This window comes from Ictalurus furcatus, chromosome 23 (assembly GCF_023375685.1).
Source record: "Ictalurus furcatus strain D&B chromosome 23, Billie_1.0, whole genome shotgun sequence".
Lineage (NCBI taxonomy): Eukaryota > Metazoa > Chordata > Actinopteri > Siluriformes > Ictaluridae > Ictalurus > Ictalurus furcatus.
The window spans coordinates 16,639,984-16,658,354 of NC_071277.1; the positions used below are offsets into that span (position 1 = coordinate 16,639,984).

Below are 18,371 nucleotides of genomic sequence, written 5' to 3' on the forward strand. Positions count from 1 at the left end.
TGCCTCTTGTTTGTGAAGGTGCCAGCAGCGTGCCTGCCTTCTTCTCCGAGGACGACTCCCAGTCGAACGACTCGAGTGATTCAGACAGCAGCAGCAGTCAGAGCGATGACGCCGATCAGGAGACGTACCTGCTGGACGAACCGCTCGAGAGGACCACAGGATCTGCCCATGCCAACAGTGCCGCTCAGGCCCCACGCTCCATGCAGTGGGCAGTGCGCACCACTCCCAGCCAGCGCACAGCCGGGGGCGCCCCCACCAGCTCCTCCACTCCCGCAGGTAAGCCGAGTTTACACTCGTTCAGCTTTCAGCACTCGCTTTATGAAGTGATGAAGCCCATAGTGTCTTCAGTCTGGTGGGTGTCGGCTTCAAGGTGGACTAGCAGTGGTTAATTTAGACTGGACCGCATCATCAAGACTCCTTTAACTGCCCTGGGTGCTCTCTCAATAGTCCCTGGACTCCTCCCTCCATTTTTTTATCACAACGTAATTCCCATAGTTCCATTTGTGTTACTCCAGAGTTTTGATGCGTTTATTCTAAAATGTGGAAAAATGAGTGTGTATAAAATTTTGTCTGGTAGTGGTATCTAAATATTCCCGACTGTCTCGTAGCGAGCTCTGCAGGCCTCATCTACATCGACCCCTCTAACCTGCGCCGCAGCAGCGCCATCAGCACCAGCGCTGCCGCCGCGGCCGCAGCCCTGGAGGCCAGCAACTCCAGCAGCTACCTGACGTCTGCCAGCAGCCTGGCAAGAGCTTACAGCATCGTCATCCGCCAGATTTCTGACCTCATGAGCCTCATCCCCAAATACAACCACCTGGTTTACTCGCAGTACCCCGCTGCAGTGAAACTCACCTATCAGGATGCAGTCAACCTACAGGTGAGGAGGCCCGAGGGAAGCGCATTGGTAAAATATTGGAGCCAAATTTTTTTATTATTATTATTACACAGAATATGAAAAGGTGGATCTGTGTTCTGACGTTCAACAACAACAAAAAAAAAAGATTTCAAAGTACGCCATCTTCACCGTCTGTATGATTTTATATCGATCTTCCAGAACTTTGTTGAGGAGAAACTGGTCCCAACGTGGAACTGGATGGTGTCCATCATGGACTCGACGGAGGCTCAGTTGCGCTACGGTTCGGCTCTGTCGTCTGCGGGAGACCCCGGGCACCCGAGCCACCCGCTGCACGCCTCTCAGAACTCCGGCCGCAGGGAGCGCATGACTGCACGTGAGGAGGCCAGCCTGCGGACGCTTGAGGGACGCAGGTTAGACAGTGAACATTTTAAGTAAAATATCAGGAGCAGCAGCAAATAAATATTTTCAGCTACTAGATTTTGTAACCTAGTGTCGCTTTTAATTCATTCTGATGTTTACAGTCTGTTAATGGTTACAGGCTTTTCGTTATTATGAACAATATTATTCATTATTATTATTAAGATTTAACCTTAGAGTACGAGATCATTAAATTAAATGATTGGGTTTTTTTTTTTGTTTTTTTTTAAAAACTTGCAGGCGTGCGGCTACTTTGTTGACTGCTCGTCAGGGCATGATGTCAGCGCGTGGCGACTTCCTGAACTACGCACTCTCCCTGATGCGCTCCCATAACGACGAGCACTCTGACGTGCTGCCCGTGCTGGACGTGTGCTCGCTGAAACACGTGGCCTACGTCTTCCAGGCCCTCATTTACTGGATAAAAGCCATGAACCTACAGACCACGCTGGATACCTCACAGATGGACAGGAAGAGGTCAGACGCTGCAGAACGGGCTGAGCTACAGCCTCGTTCAGGGAGAAACACGCCGTGTGTCGTGCAGGCTTTAAAGTCGCGCTTTATTGGTTGTAGCTACGAGAGAGTTTTTTTTGTAGCTCTTGTCGTACCGGTTTCTAACTTTTTGTGCCATGTTTTGACCTTTTAGGAACCGTGACCCGTTGGAACTCGCGTTGGACAACGAGGACTCGGAGCACGAGAATGATGAGGACACCAATCAGAGTGAGTTGAACACGCTTATTTATTAATTCCATGCACAGTGTAAGTATTACATACAGAACTTTCTAGAACTAGATGTTTCCTAGATAGTGCGCTTTTTAAAAAATTTTTTTATATAAATGAGACAAACTTTTCGTGAATTCAATATTATGATAATAATTAACATAGATGTTGCTTTGCTATCTAATTTACCTTACCTGCTAGATGGCAGAAAATTAAGCACTGCAGCTCACAGCTAACAAGACAACGTTCTTTACGGGAGTAGTAATAAAGGATCTGTCAAACTTTTATAGCTGAAATAAAGTGTGTGAGTGTGTGTATCTTTATAGGCTCCACCCTTCAGGATAAGGAGGAGGAGCCTGTTCCTTCAGAAACAGGTCAGCACCACCCATTCTTCCGTCGCTCCGACTCCATGACCTTCCTCGGCTGCATTCCGCCGAATCCCTTCGAAGTCCCAGTGGCTGAGGCCATCCCTCTTGCTGACCAGCCTCACCTGCTGCAGGTCAGCTGTCTGACTCTCTCTAAGCCAGCTGTGTTTGTCACCTTATATGAACATAAAGACTTGAGTAACTTCATAGTGCTGGTTTTAGTGAGGATTAGAGATGGTTTTTATTGTTGTTTTTTTAAAATATATGTTTATTCTGCTCATTATAGCCAAACGCTAGGAAGGAGGACCTGTTCGGGCGGCCAAGTCAAGGCCTCTACTCATCCTCCTACATGGCAAGCAAAGGTCTCTCAGAGCTCACTGTGGACATGAACTGTTTACAGGTAAACACACGTTGCACTGATTAATACTGTAAACAAACAAAAAATACAAACATTAGATTTTTCAGATTATCCTGTAACTTGATTTATAATCTTCCTCCCCAGATTCTGCCCACAAAGATGTCCTATTCAGCTAATATGAAAAACGTCATGAGTATGGAGTCTCGGCAGAGGGGTGAAGAGCCGCAAATGACGGCGCAGGACATGGACGTCTCTAAGCCCGGCCCCTCCCCCCAAGATCTTGCTGCCCAGTTAAAGAGTAGCCTCCTCGCGGAGATTGGTCTGACTGAGAGCGAAGGCCCACCTCTTCCCACTTTTATGTAAGAACGAATATTGTTCTGTCACGTGTGAGAGGAGCCGTCCCTCAAGGAAATAATGATCGTAATGACTAACAAGTAAATCTAACAAGCAGCAGTTATCATATCGCGCTAAATAACCGGCTGCTTTATTGTTATCAGTGTTTTTACTTCTATAAGTGAGGGCGAAATTTTTCGTTTCCTTTTGATTTTGTTTTTGTATTTTGCCAGTCCTCACTGCAGCTTCATGGGCATGGTGATCTCTCACGACATGCTGCTGGGACGATGGCGTCTCTCCCTCGAGCTCTTCGGCCGTGTCTTCATGGAGGACGTAGGGGCTGAACCCGGATCTGTAAGTCCTGAGACGTGAATCCTAATACGTACCTAATACGGTACCCTATGAGCTACCCCACTGTCTTACATTTGCTCACGCTCTCCCCCGCGTGGTCTGTTTTGCAGATCCTAACCGAGCTGGGTGGTTTCGAGGTGAAGGAGTCAAAGTTTCGGCGGGAGATGGAGAAGCTGCGGAATCTGCAGTCTCGCGATTTGGCCTTGGAGGTGGACCGTGACCGTGACCAGCTCATCCAACAGACCATGCGTCAGCTCAACACACACTTTGGCCGCCGCTGCACTAGCACGCCCATGGCTGTGCACCGCGTCAAGGTCACCTTCAAGGACGAGCCCGGCGAGGGCAGCGGCGTGGCACGCAGCTTCTACACGGCCATCGCACAGGCCTTTCTGTCTAACGACAAACTGCCCAACCTGGACTGCGTACAGAGCGTCAGCAAGGGCATGCAGGCCAGCAGTAAGCCCCGCCTCTTAAGAATGTCATCATAATAGTAATAATAGGAATATCAATAACAATAATCCAATAAGGTTGTGGTTTTTTTTTTTAGTGCCAGAAATTTTGTATAATGTTTGCATCACTTTTTTTGTTCCAGATTAAGGAAATACTTTGCACAGAATCACGGTCTATGAAAGCTGTCTAGATGTAAACATTTTTGAAATTATTAAAAAAAAAAAAAAAGTTTCTTTAATCACACCTTCAAAGCTCTAGAGTATGCTATATACACTGTCAGTCAAAGGTTTGGAGACACTCGACTGAAATGTTTCTCATGATCGTAAAAACCTTTTGATCTGAAGGTGTATGATTTGTTGTCGACAAAAATATAATCGTGCCAACATATTCATTGCTGTCTTAGAAAACTAACATTTTATTTACACAAATATCTTTTTTAAACTGACGACTCGGAGCGAAATGTTCCGAAAAGCAGCCGATAAGTGTCCGGCGTAGGTGTGAACTCCTTTAATACTCCTTTAATCTCGGGGGAATTCCTCAAGAAATCGGTTGAGGAAATGCCAAGAATACATTTCTGGAAATTCTAGGCAAAAAGGGCGTCTACTTTGAAAATGCTAAATTACTAAATTATTTTTGATTTATTTTGGATTAATATAATTCCCATAGTTCCACTTGTTATTCCAGAGTTTTGACGACTTTATTCTAAAATGTGGAAAAATAAAGAATGAGCGTTTCTGAACTTTTGACCAGTAGTGTGGATGTGACTGATTTCTATGTGTGTGTGTGCGCAGATTTGATGCAGCGCTTGAGAAACCGGGACCGGGAAAGGGAGAGGAGGAGCGGTGGCCTGAGGGCAGGATCCCGAAGAGACCGAGACAGGTGGGGGCTAAGCTGCGTATGGTACAATGTTTTACTCATCAAAATATCGCCTCAAGTCCAGAGTCCTCGTTTAAAAATGACACAGAAAGAAGAAAATCTAAGTTTGTTATTTTCTACACACAATACATTCAGGCTTCAACAAAAGTGTCCTAGCCTAATAATGGCAAAATGACGGATTTACGTTTACAATGATAAGAGTCAGGTTGTGTCAGGTTGTCCTTCTTCTAAAGCCCTATTCAGACTGGATTAATTATTAATGTTGCCTTCTGAATCAGTCCTGTTTGTGTTGACTTTGCAAAATTGTCCCAGATGTGTGTATGATGAAATATCACGCAAAGTATTCTGCTCATTGAAGTCACTAAGTGTGCTGGTTAATAGGATGATTATGCCTTCACAATTTTGATTGTAGTATAGATTTCAGGTTTTTATTTTTATTTTTATTTAATCATTTTTATTTTATTTAAAACACTCCAGCTTGCTGCTTGTGTGCTATAGGGACTCTCGGAGGCAGCTGTCCATCGACACCAGGCCGTTCCGTCCTGCTTCAGAGGGAAACCCCAGCGACGAGCCAGACCCTCTGCCCGCTCACAGACAGGCTTTAGGGGAGCGTCTGTACCCCCGTGTCCATGCCATGCAGCCGGTACGTACTCGCGTCTAAGCACCTATAAAGATTCTAGATAATGTAGGATGATGTAAAACCGTCGCACTGGCTATCGTCGTCATTTTCACAGAAGTGTTCTCTCTCATTTCATTCATCAGGCATTTGCCAGTAAAATCACAGGCATGTTGCTGGAGCTCTCGCCTGCTCAGCTGCTGCTGCTGTTGGCCAGCGAGGATTCTCTCCGAGCCCGTGTAGAGGAGGCCATGGAGCTCCTCATCACACACGGAAGGTACCGACTTCCTTCTCACGTCTCTTGTTTTTTTATTTCTTTCTCATTTCTGACTGTCTAGTAGTTGTACATCTGACTCTTTTCCTCATCCTCTTTTGTTTGCAGGGAAAATGGCGCTGACAGCATACTGGATCTCGGTCTCCTCGACACTCCAGAGAAAGCACAGGTACAATCTTTTGTATCCAGTTATAGCACAGAAGTCATTTTCTATAAACGCAAGCCTCGGACAGTTAGATTTAGGATTCTGACGACGTGTACCGTGTTTTCTTTTTTTTTTTTTTTTTTTTTTTGCGCAGCAGGAGAACAGGAAGAGACACGCCTCCACCCGCAGTGTGGTGGACATGGAGCTGGATGATACGGACGACGGTGACGATAACGCGCCTCTGTTTTACCAGCCTGGAAAGAGGGGCTTCTACTCGCCCCGACCTGGAAAAAACTCCGAGGCCAGGCTGAACTGCTTCCGCAACATCGGCAGGTAGGAACCTGGATGTGGAAGGCGTTATCTTTCGAGCGATTTTAATGTTTAAACACTGATTCTGGTTTGATTGATTTCCCAAACGTCTCTTTCTACTCTTTTGTCTAGAATACTCGGCCTGTGTCTCTTGCAGAATGAACTTTGCCCCATCACCCTGAATAGGCACGTCATCAAAGTGCTGCTGGGTAGAAAGGTGGGTGGAACCATCTCCTATGCGTTTAGGAAGATTTGAACCTTTTGCTAGTACAGCAAGTCTCAGTGCTAATGGTGAATAGAAACTGATTTACATTAGACACCTTTAGCAAATGAGCTGTGTGTGTTTGTGTGATGCAGGTGAACTGGCACGACTTTGCATTCTTCGACCCGGTGATGTACGAGAGTTTGCGGCAGTTGATTCGCCACTCGCAGGCGAGCGAGGCCGAGGCCGTGTTCGCCGCCATGGACCTCGCTTTCGCCATCGACCTCTGCAAGGAAGAAGGATCCGGACAGGTAACGCCATTCTGGTCTGAAGCGCTGTGTGTAAAGACGTTTAGAGAGCTTGTCCATTGTTATATATTTTCATATTAAATATCATTTTTTCCACCTATATTCCCAAATCAGGCTGTAGTGTAACATTAGTTGTACATGCACTTTAGTCATTTGGTTTGTTACTCAACACTTACAACCAAACATGATTGACAACTTAGTCTAGCTAACAAGGTGGTGCATATGTTGTGAGGTTGTGTTTATTTCAAGAGAGCGAGTTATTCATGATTTTTATACTTGTACCAATTTCAATGGCTCGCTATTACACACGCGACGCTGCTGTTCTGTTTTGATTACTTTTGAAAATTAGTGATGGTCGAATGTTGTGATTGTGTTTATCAGGTGGAGCTGTTGGCGGGCGGTGGTAGCATGCCTGTAACCCCTCAGAACGTGTACGAGTACGTGAGGAAATATGCTGAACACAGGATGCTGGTTGTAGCGGAGCAGCCTCTGCATGTGAGTACAGGTTAATGCAAACATAACACTCAAATTAAAAATATTGCTGAACTTTTATTACAAAAATAAATACAATTAAATTAAATAAATATATAAATATTAATATATATTAACTAATAAATAAATATTAAAGTAGATAAAAGATATACATCCAAACTGAGACAAAAAAAACCCTCTCCAAATAAATAAAAATGGAGACTTCCAAAATGAAAAAAAAAAAATCCTTCAGATAACACAACAAAATTTGTCAGCGATGGTTTTTATTTCTCCACTAGAGGCCGCTCTCGTACCGTATAATGACAGCGGACGCTTCTCGGACGAAACCAGGAAAAACTGTGTGGTTTTTGCCGATAAACTGATTCGCTGTTCCAGCGATCTGTGCCGATTGATCAGCAAAACCGGTCAATCTGTCGACATCTAATCCTGTAGTACCTTTTCGAGGACATTACTGATGCTTGTGTAACAGCTTATTATTGATGATAAAAACTAAACTGTTTTTCTGTAGTCTAAACACAGAATTGGACGCAGTAGGCTTTTAGACCGATGCGTGCTTACAGTGTAGATAATGCACGAGGCAAAGATAACAGGAAAGAACATGAGCAAGGCCGGAACATCACGACCCATGGAACAGACTTGTGGAAATCATGAGTGAACAAAGACAATTACAGAAATTAAAATTAATAAATCACGTATGCGTTAACAAATAAGTAGGTAATTAGTAGGCAGTAAATTGATGGGTAAACAAATAAGTAAATAAAGCAATAACCTGTTAATAAAGAAAACAAAAGTTAAGATGTTGTAATAAATGTTAAAATTTCTATTTTTTTCCCCCCAGGCCATGAGGAAGGGCCTTCTGGACGTGCTCCCTAAGAACGCTCTGGAGGATCTCACAGCCGAAGACTTCAGGCTGCTCGTCAATGGCTGCGGCGAGGTCAACGTGCAGATGCTCATCAGCTTCACCTCCTTCAATGATGAATCCGGTACAGAACCTGATTCTTATCCATCCTGTTCAGTGTGGTGTTTGTTACCCCCAGTGATTTCCTTCAACTTCATAGAATTGATTATAATTCAATTTCATTCCAATTTTATTTGTATGGCACTTTTACCAATGGACATTGTAACCAAGCAGCTTTACAGAAATATATAAATTCTGGATATAGAAATTTTACATTTATAAATTTACCCCTAATGAGCTAGCCAGAGGCGATGGACACGCCTTATTAGGTATGCTCTTCTCAATTAATGTTTAAAGACAATGAACTAATTCTTCTAACTATTTCTGATATGGAAATACATGCTATGCACCAGTTTTAAAAACGTTTTCTAACAAAAACTCCACATCAAGCAATTTATTATTGAACGTAGAGCTGCGACAACTAAATAGAATAGAGGCCGCGTTGCTCTTCACTCGTGGTGTAGAGTAAGTAAGATCTGTGCAAGTAGGATCTGTGATGTCCAATTAAAACACTGCGATCAAAGTAAACACAAGTAAAGCAATATGCCTAAGGGCAGTGAGTAACAGAAACCACAAGTACAGTGAAAGGGAGATTTTATTAATAATTTAGGACTGTAGTTTAATTCAGTGCTTTTATTGTGCATCCATAAACAATGCATAAATACTGCAATGCAAAATAATGCATAAACTAATACATGTATAACTTATATATAAATAAATCAAATGTTTTTTTTCCCTTTTTTTTTTTCTTCCTCTCTCCCCTCCCACCCTCTATTTAGTCAGACCTGACATGAAGGTTTACAGGTATAACGTTATAATTAGGGGCATCTCACAGGAATGTTCATGCAGCTGATTTGCTCTGGTTTGATCCACAGGTGAGAACGCAGAGAAGCTGTTGCAGTTTAAACGCTGGTTTTGGTCCATCGTGGAGAAAATGAGTATGACCGAGAGGCAGGATCTGGTAAGACGACGACGACATCTTTGCTTCAAGTTGACTTAGTGCACACACACACACACACACACACACACCAGCAACTTGAGTAAGTACACCTGCTCACTCCAGTCTGCCAGATTTTCATGCCATGAAATCTAGTTGATAGAGAGCTTCAGTTAACGTTGGCATCAAACATCAGTTCACTGCCTGGTTGCCTGTTTCTCCAACTGATACGAGTGGAACCCAATGTGGTCTTCTGCTTTTGTAGCCCATCTGCTTCAAGGTATTTGACGTGTTATGCTTTTCTGCTCACCGGAATTGTAAAGAGTGTTCTAGTTACTGTCAGCTCAAAACAGTCAACAAGGCGTTTCTGTCTGCAGAACTGCCTCTCACTGGATTATTATTATTATTATTATTATTATTATTATTATTTTGCACACCATTCTGTGTAAACTCTAGAGATTGTTGTGTGAAAATCCCAGGAGATCAGCAGTTTCTGAAATACTTGAACTACAGTCAAATACCATGCCATGGTCAAAATCACTGAGATCATGGAGATTTTACCCCATTAACTGCAGCTCTTGACCTGTACCTGCACATTGCATATTGAGCTGCTGCCACACGATTGGCCGATTTAAAGAATTGCATGAATGAGCAGATGTACAGGTGTTTTTATTAAAGTGGTTAGTGAGTGTATAACACGGTGAGATTACACACTGAATAACTCAGTTAAAGCATTGCACGTGTACGACACAACACTTATATGTTGACGTTGTATTCTATACACGATTCCACCATGACGTCCACACAGTCAGAGACATTTATCGTGTCATTTAAGCATCGTTCTATATTTTGATTGCAGTAAGGATGTATAATTTGAATGAATTTTCACAGACTAAAACGTAAATATCGGATTGTTTCATCATCGCGCTTTACCGGGTAATATCGGCCCCTCTGTGTACGGACGAGACGACGGTAACGTTTCTCTCTGCGCCGCAGGTGTATTTCTGGACATCCAGCCCGTCCCTACCTGCCAGCGAGGAAGGTTTTCAGCCGATGCCGTCCATCACCATCAGGCCTCCGGACGACCAACACCTGCCCACAGCCAACACGTGCATCTCACGTCTCTACGTGCCGCTCTACTCCTCCAAACAGATCCTCAAGCAGAAGCTCCTCCTCGCCATCAAGACCAAGAACTTCGGCTTTGTGTAGAGGGTGACGAGTGTTTACTTACATGTTGTGTAATATTACTAGTTCCATTTTTGTAGATTTTTTTGTCTATACAGTTTTATGAAATTTAAAAGGAAGTGCTGTCCCATCCTTGGCGGTATTAGGATTTTTTTTTTTTCCTTCTTTCCTTCCCCTCCTCCCCTTCATTTTTTTTCCTTTGCAGTCTGGGTCGTGAACGAGCGCACGGCACGTTCTCATTTCGTTTTTCTTTCCGTTTTCTGAGTAAACGTACATTCCTGCATTGGCTCCATTGGCTCGAACCGTAACTCCCCAGGAAAAATCGGCCCGACAGCAAACTGTCCGCCGAACTGCAGCCAAAGACGACAGCAGATGTATTTAAAGAAAAAGAAAGATTTCACTGTGATGATGAATTTGTTTTCCCCCTTCATTGCCCTGAACGTAAACATTAATGACTGAGAGTTCACTGCTGCCTTTGTGGAAAAAAAAAAAAAAAAAAAGAGTCTTTCTTGTATAGGGGGCGTAGGGAATTTCAAAATAAACTTGGATGCAAACCATTAGTTCATCTTTTATTCACTGATTTGCTTAAATAAGGACTTTAACGGGTTCTACAAAGTGATTCTGATATTTTTCAGACACTATCATGCACACTTTAGTATATCATTTAGGACGAGGCTGCCTAGGTAGACATCATCATTCATGTTCCTGAGATAAAGTATGTCTCTGTTTTACTGCATTTTTAAATATAGTTGTTTTGTTCTTGTTTTTTTTTTTGTTTTTTTTTTTTAAACCTGTAGCTCATTGAGATGTAAATAAGAGTTCGCTGTCTTTTCAGTTCACGTCTATTCTGACCTCAAACTCTACTCCTTTTCAAGCGGATGTGCTTCAATAGCAGAATTTAGTTTATGCAAATTTTTGTTGTTTTTTTAACCTGTGGGCAGTTTGTGCCTGGAATGTTTCATTTTAACACCTGATCAGGAGAACAGCACCTGCTTGAATGAACATGCAAAATCATATTTACTGTGTATATTAAACAAGCTCGGTCGATCACACACCTCTGCCTGCGACCATTGTGAAGTTTTATATACATTCAGCTCACATACTGATTAGGGAACAATGGTCATTGTTTTTGGTTTTGGATTTTAGCTTTTTTGTTTGTAGCTGGTGTAGGACAAGATGACCTTTTTCAGAATCAGCAGCATAAAGCTAGCATGTAATTCTCCTTGTGGTCTGAGAGCAGAACTATTTGGTGACTGTCTAGAGTTGCAAACACCTCATCAGCCAGCAGGAATGTCTGCACACTTGTTTCCCTTACTCACTTCTCAGTCTTAGTGAGGATTCTGGGCAACCGAAAGGGTCCACACATTACACCTTTTATTCCTAGAGAGGTTAGCTAATGAATTTATCATTTGTCTACCCCTGTACATTTTATCACAACACTATCATTGAAGAGGGCAGTTTGAATCAACGTCCACCCTATTGTAATAGCAATGACCTGCACGTGTGTATCTTCATACCACAGGCACTGGTGATGAAAGTTCAAAACCATTTTTCAGTGTTTTTCTAGCCACTTTAATACGAAGACCAACACCTCCACTCAGACTTGAGCTAAAGTTAACAGTTTTGGTTACAAAATAATGGTACTCACATCAGCACTGCGAGTCCATGTAAAACGTTCAGACATAACTCCGATCATAGAAAAGCACACAAATTAGATTGATTCAAAGTGTACATTTTTATTCACATACAGGAGCTCTCTCTGTCCTCTGATCTGTCTCCAACATGAAAAGAGTAAAACATTGCTGTAGGCTCAGGAACATGACAGGATGGAAATCAGGAATACATTTACCAGAAAACTTTCATTAAAAAAAAAAAGGGGTGGAGTCTCCAGGGAAGATAAGAGTTTCTACAAGACATCTAAGAGAGATTTGAGGGGATAAAGGTTAGCTATGCCAGATTAAAAGAGATTTGTACAAACCAAAGACATTCATATCAGATACTGAAAATACTGCACACCCTACTATGCTAACTAGATTGCCTAAACAAAATACAAGAATAAATTCCATATAAACCTGCGTCCTTTTTGATCAAAAGGCATGTACTGAGACTGGACGCTTTCTTGGTGACCAGTTTAACACCAGCCTTCTTTTAGCTAAATCACCAAACGGAACAAAACCATGAGCTATAAAAAACACTGAAACATTATAATAATAATAATAATAATTATGCAGGGCGGTGTTTATCAGCCACAAACATTTACTGATCCTGAAACCTACTGCTGAACAGGAGACAAGAATCACATGTTTTCCCAAGCAAACCGGCAAAAACGAAATCTAACCAAAACCCATAAGAAATGGCCTGTACAGGATGGGTTTTACAGTTTGCCCGAGAGCTGCACGAGTTACAGTATTAAACAACCGAGAGTCCTAATGGCCTCCAGATTTGCGTCCGGCCCAGGATCTGGAGCGGGAGCGCGAATGGGAGCGTGAAACTGAGCGCGAGCAGGAGCGGGAAGCCGATCTGGCACGGGTGTCCTCGTCCTCTCGTGCGCCGCTGGATTGCGGTGCATCCTCGCCAGCAGCTGGACAGGGCGAGCGGGACCCGGAACGGGACTTCCTGCTTTTCATCTTGATCCTGGTGTCTGGGGAGGGGGAGCGCGAACCCGAGCGGCTGTGAGAGGGAGCACCGCGGTGCCCTCGACCGTGATCTCGTCCGTGCCTTGACCTGCAGGGGGTGATGCAGAAAATAGCATTGACTCGGCCACAAATCTGTTCCGTGGATTAACGGTTTGTCTGATCGATAAAATGACTCAAATATAAACACATTACTGATTACTGACATGCACTGTGTACTCTGTATTTTAGTTTGATTGTCTCAAATCAAAACTAACATTTCTGCACCAAATGGAAATGAAATACCACTTGGTTCCTCACCATCAAACCATTCAGGACCAATTTTAAAACCCAGAATGTCTGCCAAATGTAATGTTTAGGGACCTTCTCTTATGTGGAAAAAACTGAATGCAAAGCATTCAATGGCTTCGTTTTCAGCTCTATCAGATTACATCATGTGAGTGTTAATGGATATTAATAAAGTGCATTCCAGCATGCAATCTGAGAAGAGGCTATATTTCTTTATTAAATAAACAAAAACCACACTACCACAAAACCCACCTGTCATTGTCACGGCTTCTGCTTCGTCTGTGTCTGCCATAAGAGCGGGAGCTGTTCGAGGAAGACAAACCAATTTTAAAAAAAAATTATATATTTTATATTATATATATAAATAAAAAGTCAATCACATAAAATAACTAGCGCAGGCAAGCACAAAAACAAAAAACTATTATTTGATTGTCAAAAACGGTACTGACCATGAGTCATGTGATCCAGTTTACAGTGTACCTCTCACAGCGGTAACACGACTTAACTGAATAATTGTGAATGTTGAATAGAGTATGAATGAACCAAACCCTACAGTGGATATAAAGTCTACACACCACTGTTAAAATGGCAGGTTTTTGTGTTTGGGGGGGGGAAGAAAAAAAAGAAACCAAGTTAAATCATGTCAGAACCGTTTCAATACCCAGCAGGCATAAATAAGTGTGCACACCCTTTTATAAACGAGAATGTGGAAGTGTACAGAATGAACCAATCACATTCAAACTCATGTTAAATACTAATTAGTGTACACCTGCCATCAATTAAAGTGACTGATTACCCCCAAATAAAATACAGCTGTTCCTATAGGATTTTCCTGACATTATGTTATTAACATCCAGCTGGAAAAGCCATGGGATTTCTTCCTGCTTTTCATCAAATTCCACAGTAAAAGATAGGAAAAAAAAAGTTCTGACATGATTTATCTTGGCTTAATTCTTAATTTTTTACATCACAAAACCCTGCCTTTTTAACAGGGGTGTGTAGACTTGTTATAACCACTGTACTGTAGATTAACAGAGCAGCGTCAGTTAAAATAATCTTTACAATAGTACAAAAGCCACGAGGTCATGAAACGTCAGTGAAGTCAGGACTCACTCTCTGGGACTATCGGAGCGGCGAGGTCTGCGTTCGTACGACGGGCTGCGAGAGCGACGTCTGTCATAGCTGCGACTCCGAGAGCGCCGGTAACGGCCGTCGCGCTCATAATCGTCGTATCTAGAGAAGCTGCGAGGAGACCGCCTTTCTTTGGACCTCATCTGATTCGGGGCTACGAGAGAGAAAGCTGTTCAGAACATTCTGCTGAACGACACAGACGAAGACAAACTCCCGTTGTCTTCAGTGCTGCTGGGGGAAGCAGGACCAGTAACACTGGTGTGTACAAAAGAGACATAAAACAGACAGACACCTACTTTTCCTGTCTCCTTGGGCAAACTGGATCTCAATCTGCCGCCCGCAGACCCATTTCCGGTCCAGGTTGTGAAGAGCATCTTCGGCATCTCGGACGTCCTCGAACGTGCTAATGCTGTTAAGGCTTTCCGTTTTAAAAACACACCGACACACAGGCTAATCACATGAACATACTCACGTTCACCAGACAGGATCTCAGGAGGACACCATGTTCATTTTAGCAGTAAAACGTTACATTGTATGGGTCATATTGAATATGTATAGAGAGAGAAAGCACAAATGAGCTCAATATGAAGAAATCATAATGAACAGGGGAGGGGGGGTAATTACTGAATCAATTTGCAATTTCATTTTTAAGCGTTCATAATTTCGTCGTCATTGAAGAAATTGTTTGACAAGCAGAATTACGAAGTTAACATGGATCATCTCTGAAGAACTCATGACACAGGTTAAGATTAGAAAACTAACTTGGGGGGGGGAAAGGGACAATGCACAGACTAGAGCAAAATGGTAGGATACAAAAGTTAATACTCGTTACCTTTAACATGCTTGACCTTGAGCTTGACCTTTATTGTCTTTAAGCGCTTCCCAGAAGGCCTTGAGAGGTTTCCTGCTTGTCTTTGCCCCATTATCTTTTGCTCTTTTCCTCTCTCTGTTTGGAACAGGTGCCCTCTTTTTCTCCTCTTTGAATCTTCGAGCTTTAACTTTTCTCTTTCTCTCCCCTCTATCGCTTGGCGCCTGAATCCTTACGGGCTCTTTGGCTTCAATCTACTCTACTTCAGCCTTTACTCTTAAATACTCTTTGGAGGGACGGTCTCCAGAACTGTATGTCTTTACATTTTCTGAGACAACAGAAGAAATAGCAGTTAGGAGACATAGTGGCCAGAATACAATCAAATTAAGATCTCACAGTTTCACTTTCAGGTTTTCTTTTTAACCCCTCCAAAAAAAACAAAAAAACACAACACACCCGCTTGATTGCTTACAAAAGGATATTGAATGTATGCAAATCCTCTTGGCCGACGGGAATAGAAGTCAACGGGAATGTAGACGTCTACAATAGGGCCGTAACGACCGAACTCACGACGCAAATCCTCTGGCCTAAAGCATCATGAAATCATAGTTCACTCATGTGTCCGAAGGAGAGAGTTCTCTCCCTGTAAGTTTTAGCGTAAAAAAACCCCCAACAACCAACCTGTTCAGCATATTGTAGTGTTTTCCCTGCTCTAACACACCTCATGCAACTCCAACAGCCCTAACTGAGTTCACCTGGGTGTGTTAAAGCAGGGAAAACCCCTAAAATGTGCAGGACAGGGGAGGGGGTTCTCCAGGGAACCTGAGGCATAAAGGAACACTCAAACATGTTATCCTTCTACTCTGTGAATAATCATCGTCAACATTTCCCAGTTTAGTTTCCTGGATTTACATGACAATTTATATGAGAAAATCAGTTCAGCACCCTGTAGATCAGAAAGGTGCGTTATACAATGTACAGAAAAGTTTGTGCACCCCTCAAAACTCCATTCAACAGTTTATTAGTCACACACACACTGTAACAAAACCCAGTTACAACGTTTTCTGTAGTATTTTAGAACATTTTCAAGGGGAAAAAAATTATACATTTTTTACACAGACACACTTATTTTATTATGCACACTAACACACCAGTATACTATACACAAATTAGGTAGAGAATAAACTAGGTTTTGGGCTTCACTTGCTTAGTTCTGCAGTTAACAGTCCAATATTATCTAAAGACAGACAGACACACACATGTATAAATAAATAAAATATTTCCAATGACTAAAATGTCATTATTCAGCAGGCCACGTGGTAAAAGCAACTCGAACAGGCTAGCTAAGTTGGATTCATTCATGCTAGTTAGCTAATTTCTGTTACTAATAAGCAGGTTTGTTTTAGTACAATATAATATTAACTTCACCACAAATACCTCAGTTCAATAATTTATTATTTTAAAAAAATATATTACAGTATCAGTGTGTCATTTAGTCCCCCCGCCCTCATTACTTTAGCTATTTTTAGCTACCTACCCAACAGTCTAAGCTAGCTAGAGTTAGCCACAATGAGCACGACTAGCCGAACCGCCATTAGCCTTTTTACCTTTTTTGGTAGCCGTTTTGAGCTTGTCTATTTTTACAACCAAATGCTTTTGGTTTTCTTTTTCCTCCCAAATGCACAGTAAATGCAATTTATAGATATATAAACAGCGCTAATTGCAGAGGCGCTAAACAGTAAAAGGATTATCTGTGTGGAAACCAATACTTTACAGCCACGTCCATACTACCACACTAGATAGTAGGCCGGAATACTACACCTCACAGGCCGCCATATTTGCCTCGCGTACTGTTTCTACACACTGTTTAGTACGCTAGTACGTGCTTTAGTGCTTATGACGTAGCCATGCCGCCGAGCGCGAGCGCAAACGCTACGCTTAGCTAGTCGTTCTTGTTTATCTTTTTGTATTATTATTTAAATATCTCCTGTCGTTAAATCAGTGTTATATGACTCTTATAAAAACCTACCTGCTTTCGTCAGAGATATTCCTGATGAAAAGAGAAGTGTTTGGTGGTCTCAAATACCGCGCCATGTCGCACTAAACCGACTATAAATTGTCGAGATACAGCAAAGGACCTTATTCGTAGGCCGCCAACGTCGCGGATTGGGGTTGTGCGCATGCGCGTTCGTGGCTCGTAGTATTCGACGTCATTATTGTGGTAGTGCGCATGCGCCAACCCTGAACGAATGTCCTGAGAGAAGTTGGAATATCACAAATTAACTTTACTTATTAATTACTGAGAACGTTCCCTCACAAGGGGAACAAGTGGATGGATTTGTTTATCACTACAGCAGGAATTGCATATTTCCTGATGCTCTTTCCAGTCATCATTTTGAGTTAGTGTTCACTAATCATTAACATGCTCAATACACAGTACTGTGCAAAAGTCTTATTCACTCTAATTTTTTTAGTACCAGCTTTGTTATAGATTTTTATTTTATGACTTCTACATTATCGAGTCAGTACAAAAATGTTTGCTTTCCAAACAGTAGTTTTCCAGCGGAAAATGAAATGTTACAGAAATATGTTTGTATGTCAGTAAAGAAAGCAGCATATTATGTAAGAGACACTTTTCAGAGAAAAACATAATGAAGGCTGTTGGGTTTTGCTGCAAAAATAAGAATCAAGTGCAAAAGCCAAAGTTTCCAGAAGAACCGCGGCTGGTTCTGCAAGATGCTCAATAAAACTTACAACTCATTTCCTTATCCAACTGCACAAATTGTACCTGTGAATACTAATAATTTTTTTTAAACAAATGGTCGTCACAGCAAATATCGACTTTGTATCATTTATTTCTGTTTATAGTATTTATGCTCTTTATAGTATTTTTTTTTTAAATGTAGAAACATTTAATTTCTTTATGTTTGAAGGCATCTTTGCTGTACAGCATTTCTTTGCATGTGCCTAAGACTATTGAACAGTACTGTGTGTGTGTGTGTGTGTGTGTGTATATATATATATATATATATATATATATATATATATATATATATATATAAATATATATATACACACACACACACACACACACACACACAGTACTGTTCAACCTTTGCCACTTTGTTTTTCCCCCTGTTTATTCAATGTTGCCTAAATGTAATGCAAACCTGTCAATCTTAATCTTATCTCTTACAACACAAAATATCAAAAGCTAGAGCATTCTACGTTGCCTAGGACCCAAACACATTAAAATGTACACTGCAGAGGAACTAAAGTAAACTATTAACAGGCAAGTATGCAACATTTAATTTGCCACTAATATAGTAATGACAGCACAAAGACAAAAAAAATACACGATA

General features: G+C 41.9%; 2 protein-coding genes across 6 annotated transcripts in view; one reads left to right on the forward strand and one right to left on the reverse strand.

The window, feature by feature from the left end:
- The window catches only part of ubr5 (ubiquitin protein ligase E3 component n-recognin 5), a 44,820-nt gene extending 34,111 nt beyond the window's left edge, over nucleotides 1-10,709 (forward strand). For 4 of the 5 annotated variants that reach the window (XM_053611126.1, XM_053611128.1, XM_053611127.1 and 1 more), the window contains exons 38-58: nucleotides 19-276; nucleotides 609-877; nucleotides 1,055-1,266; nucleotides 1,514-1,747; nucleotides 1,917-1,990; nucleotides 2,317-2,489; nucleotides 2,642-2,755; nucleotides 2,858-3,072; nucleotides 3,280-3,400; nucleotides 3,508-3,853; nucleotides 4,639-4,726; nucleotides 5,201-5,366; nucleotides 5,486-5,616; nucleotides 5,722-5,782; nucleotides 5,913-6,091; nucleotides 6,200-6,284; nucleotides 6,425-6,580; nucleotides 6,959-7,072; nucleotides 7,908-8,052; nucleotides 8,903-8,988; nucleotides 9,961-10,709. In XM_053611126.1, coding sequence (XP_053467101.1) covers nucleotides 19-276; nucleotides 609-877; nucleotides 1,055-1,266; nucleotides 1,514-1,747; nucleotides 1,917-1,990; nucleotides 2,317-2,489; nucleotides 2,642-2,755; nucleotides 2,858-3,072; nucleotides 3,280-3,400; nucleotides 3,508-3,853; nucleotides 4,639-4,726; nucleotides 5,201-5,366; nucleotides 5,486-5,616; nucleotides 5,722-5,782; nucleotides 5,913-6,091; nucleotides 6,200-6,284; nucleotides 6,425-6,580; nucleotides 6,959-7,072; nucleotides 7,908-8,052; nucleotides 8,903-8,988; nucleotides 9,961-10,173 — 3,440 coding nt within the window. In that variant the 3' untranslated portion in view covers nucleotides 10,174-10,709. The remainder of the gene's footprint in view (nucleotides 1-18; nucleotides 277-608; nucleotides 878-1,054; nucleotides 1,267-1,513; nucleotides 1,748-1,916; nucleotides 1,991-2,316; nucleotides 2,490-2,641; nucleotides 2,756-2,857; nucleotides 3,073-3,279; nucleotides 3,401-3,507; nucleotides 3,854-4,638; nucleotides 4,727-5,200; nucleotides 5,367-5,485; nucleotides 5,617-5,721; nucleotides 5,783-5,912; nucleotides 6,092-6,199; nucleotides 6,285-6,424; nucleotides 6,581-6,958; nucleotides 7,073-7,907; nucleotides 8,053-8,902; nucleotides 8,989-9,960) is intronic. The other variant, XM_053611129.1, reaches the window with a different exon arrangement.
- Nucleotides 10,710-11,869: 1,160 nt separating this feature from the next.
- On the reverse strand, nucleotides 11,870-17,186 carry srsf10a (serine and arginine rich splicing factor 10a). The gene is made up of 6 exons (XM_053611132.1): nucleotides 17,039-17,186; nucleotides 15,492-15,596; nucleotides 14,498-14,601; nucleotides 14,184-14,355; nucleotides 13,323-13,373; nucleotides 11,870-12,873 (listed from the first exon to the last, which is right to left on the reverse strand). The coding sequence occupies exons 1-6, from the start codon at nucleotides 17,101-17,103 to the stop codon at nucleotides 12,576-12,578; spliced, it is 795 nt and encodes a 264-aa protein (XP_053467107.1). The 5' UTR covers nucleotides 17,104-17,186; the 3' UTR covers nucleotides 11,870-12,575.
- Between the last annotated feature and the right edge of the window lie 1,185 nt (nucleotides 17,187-18,371).

Excerpts from the sequence above, each read along its gene's own strand:
- srsf10a (XM_053611132.1), bottom strand. The coding sequence starts at position 17,103 with ATGGCGCGGTATTTGAGACCACCAAACACTTCTCTTTTCATCAGGAAT. Across the intron at positions 14,602-15,491 it reads AGAGGATTTGCATACATTCA|GTTCGAGGACGTCCGAGATG; the intron begins ATATCCTTTTGT and ends CAGCATTAGCAC. Across the intron at positions 13,374-14,183 it reads CGCTCCGATAGTCCCAGAGA|CTCCCGCTCTTATGGCAGAC; the intron begins GTGAGTCCTGAC and ends TTCCTCGAACAG.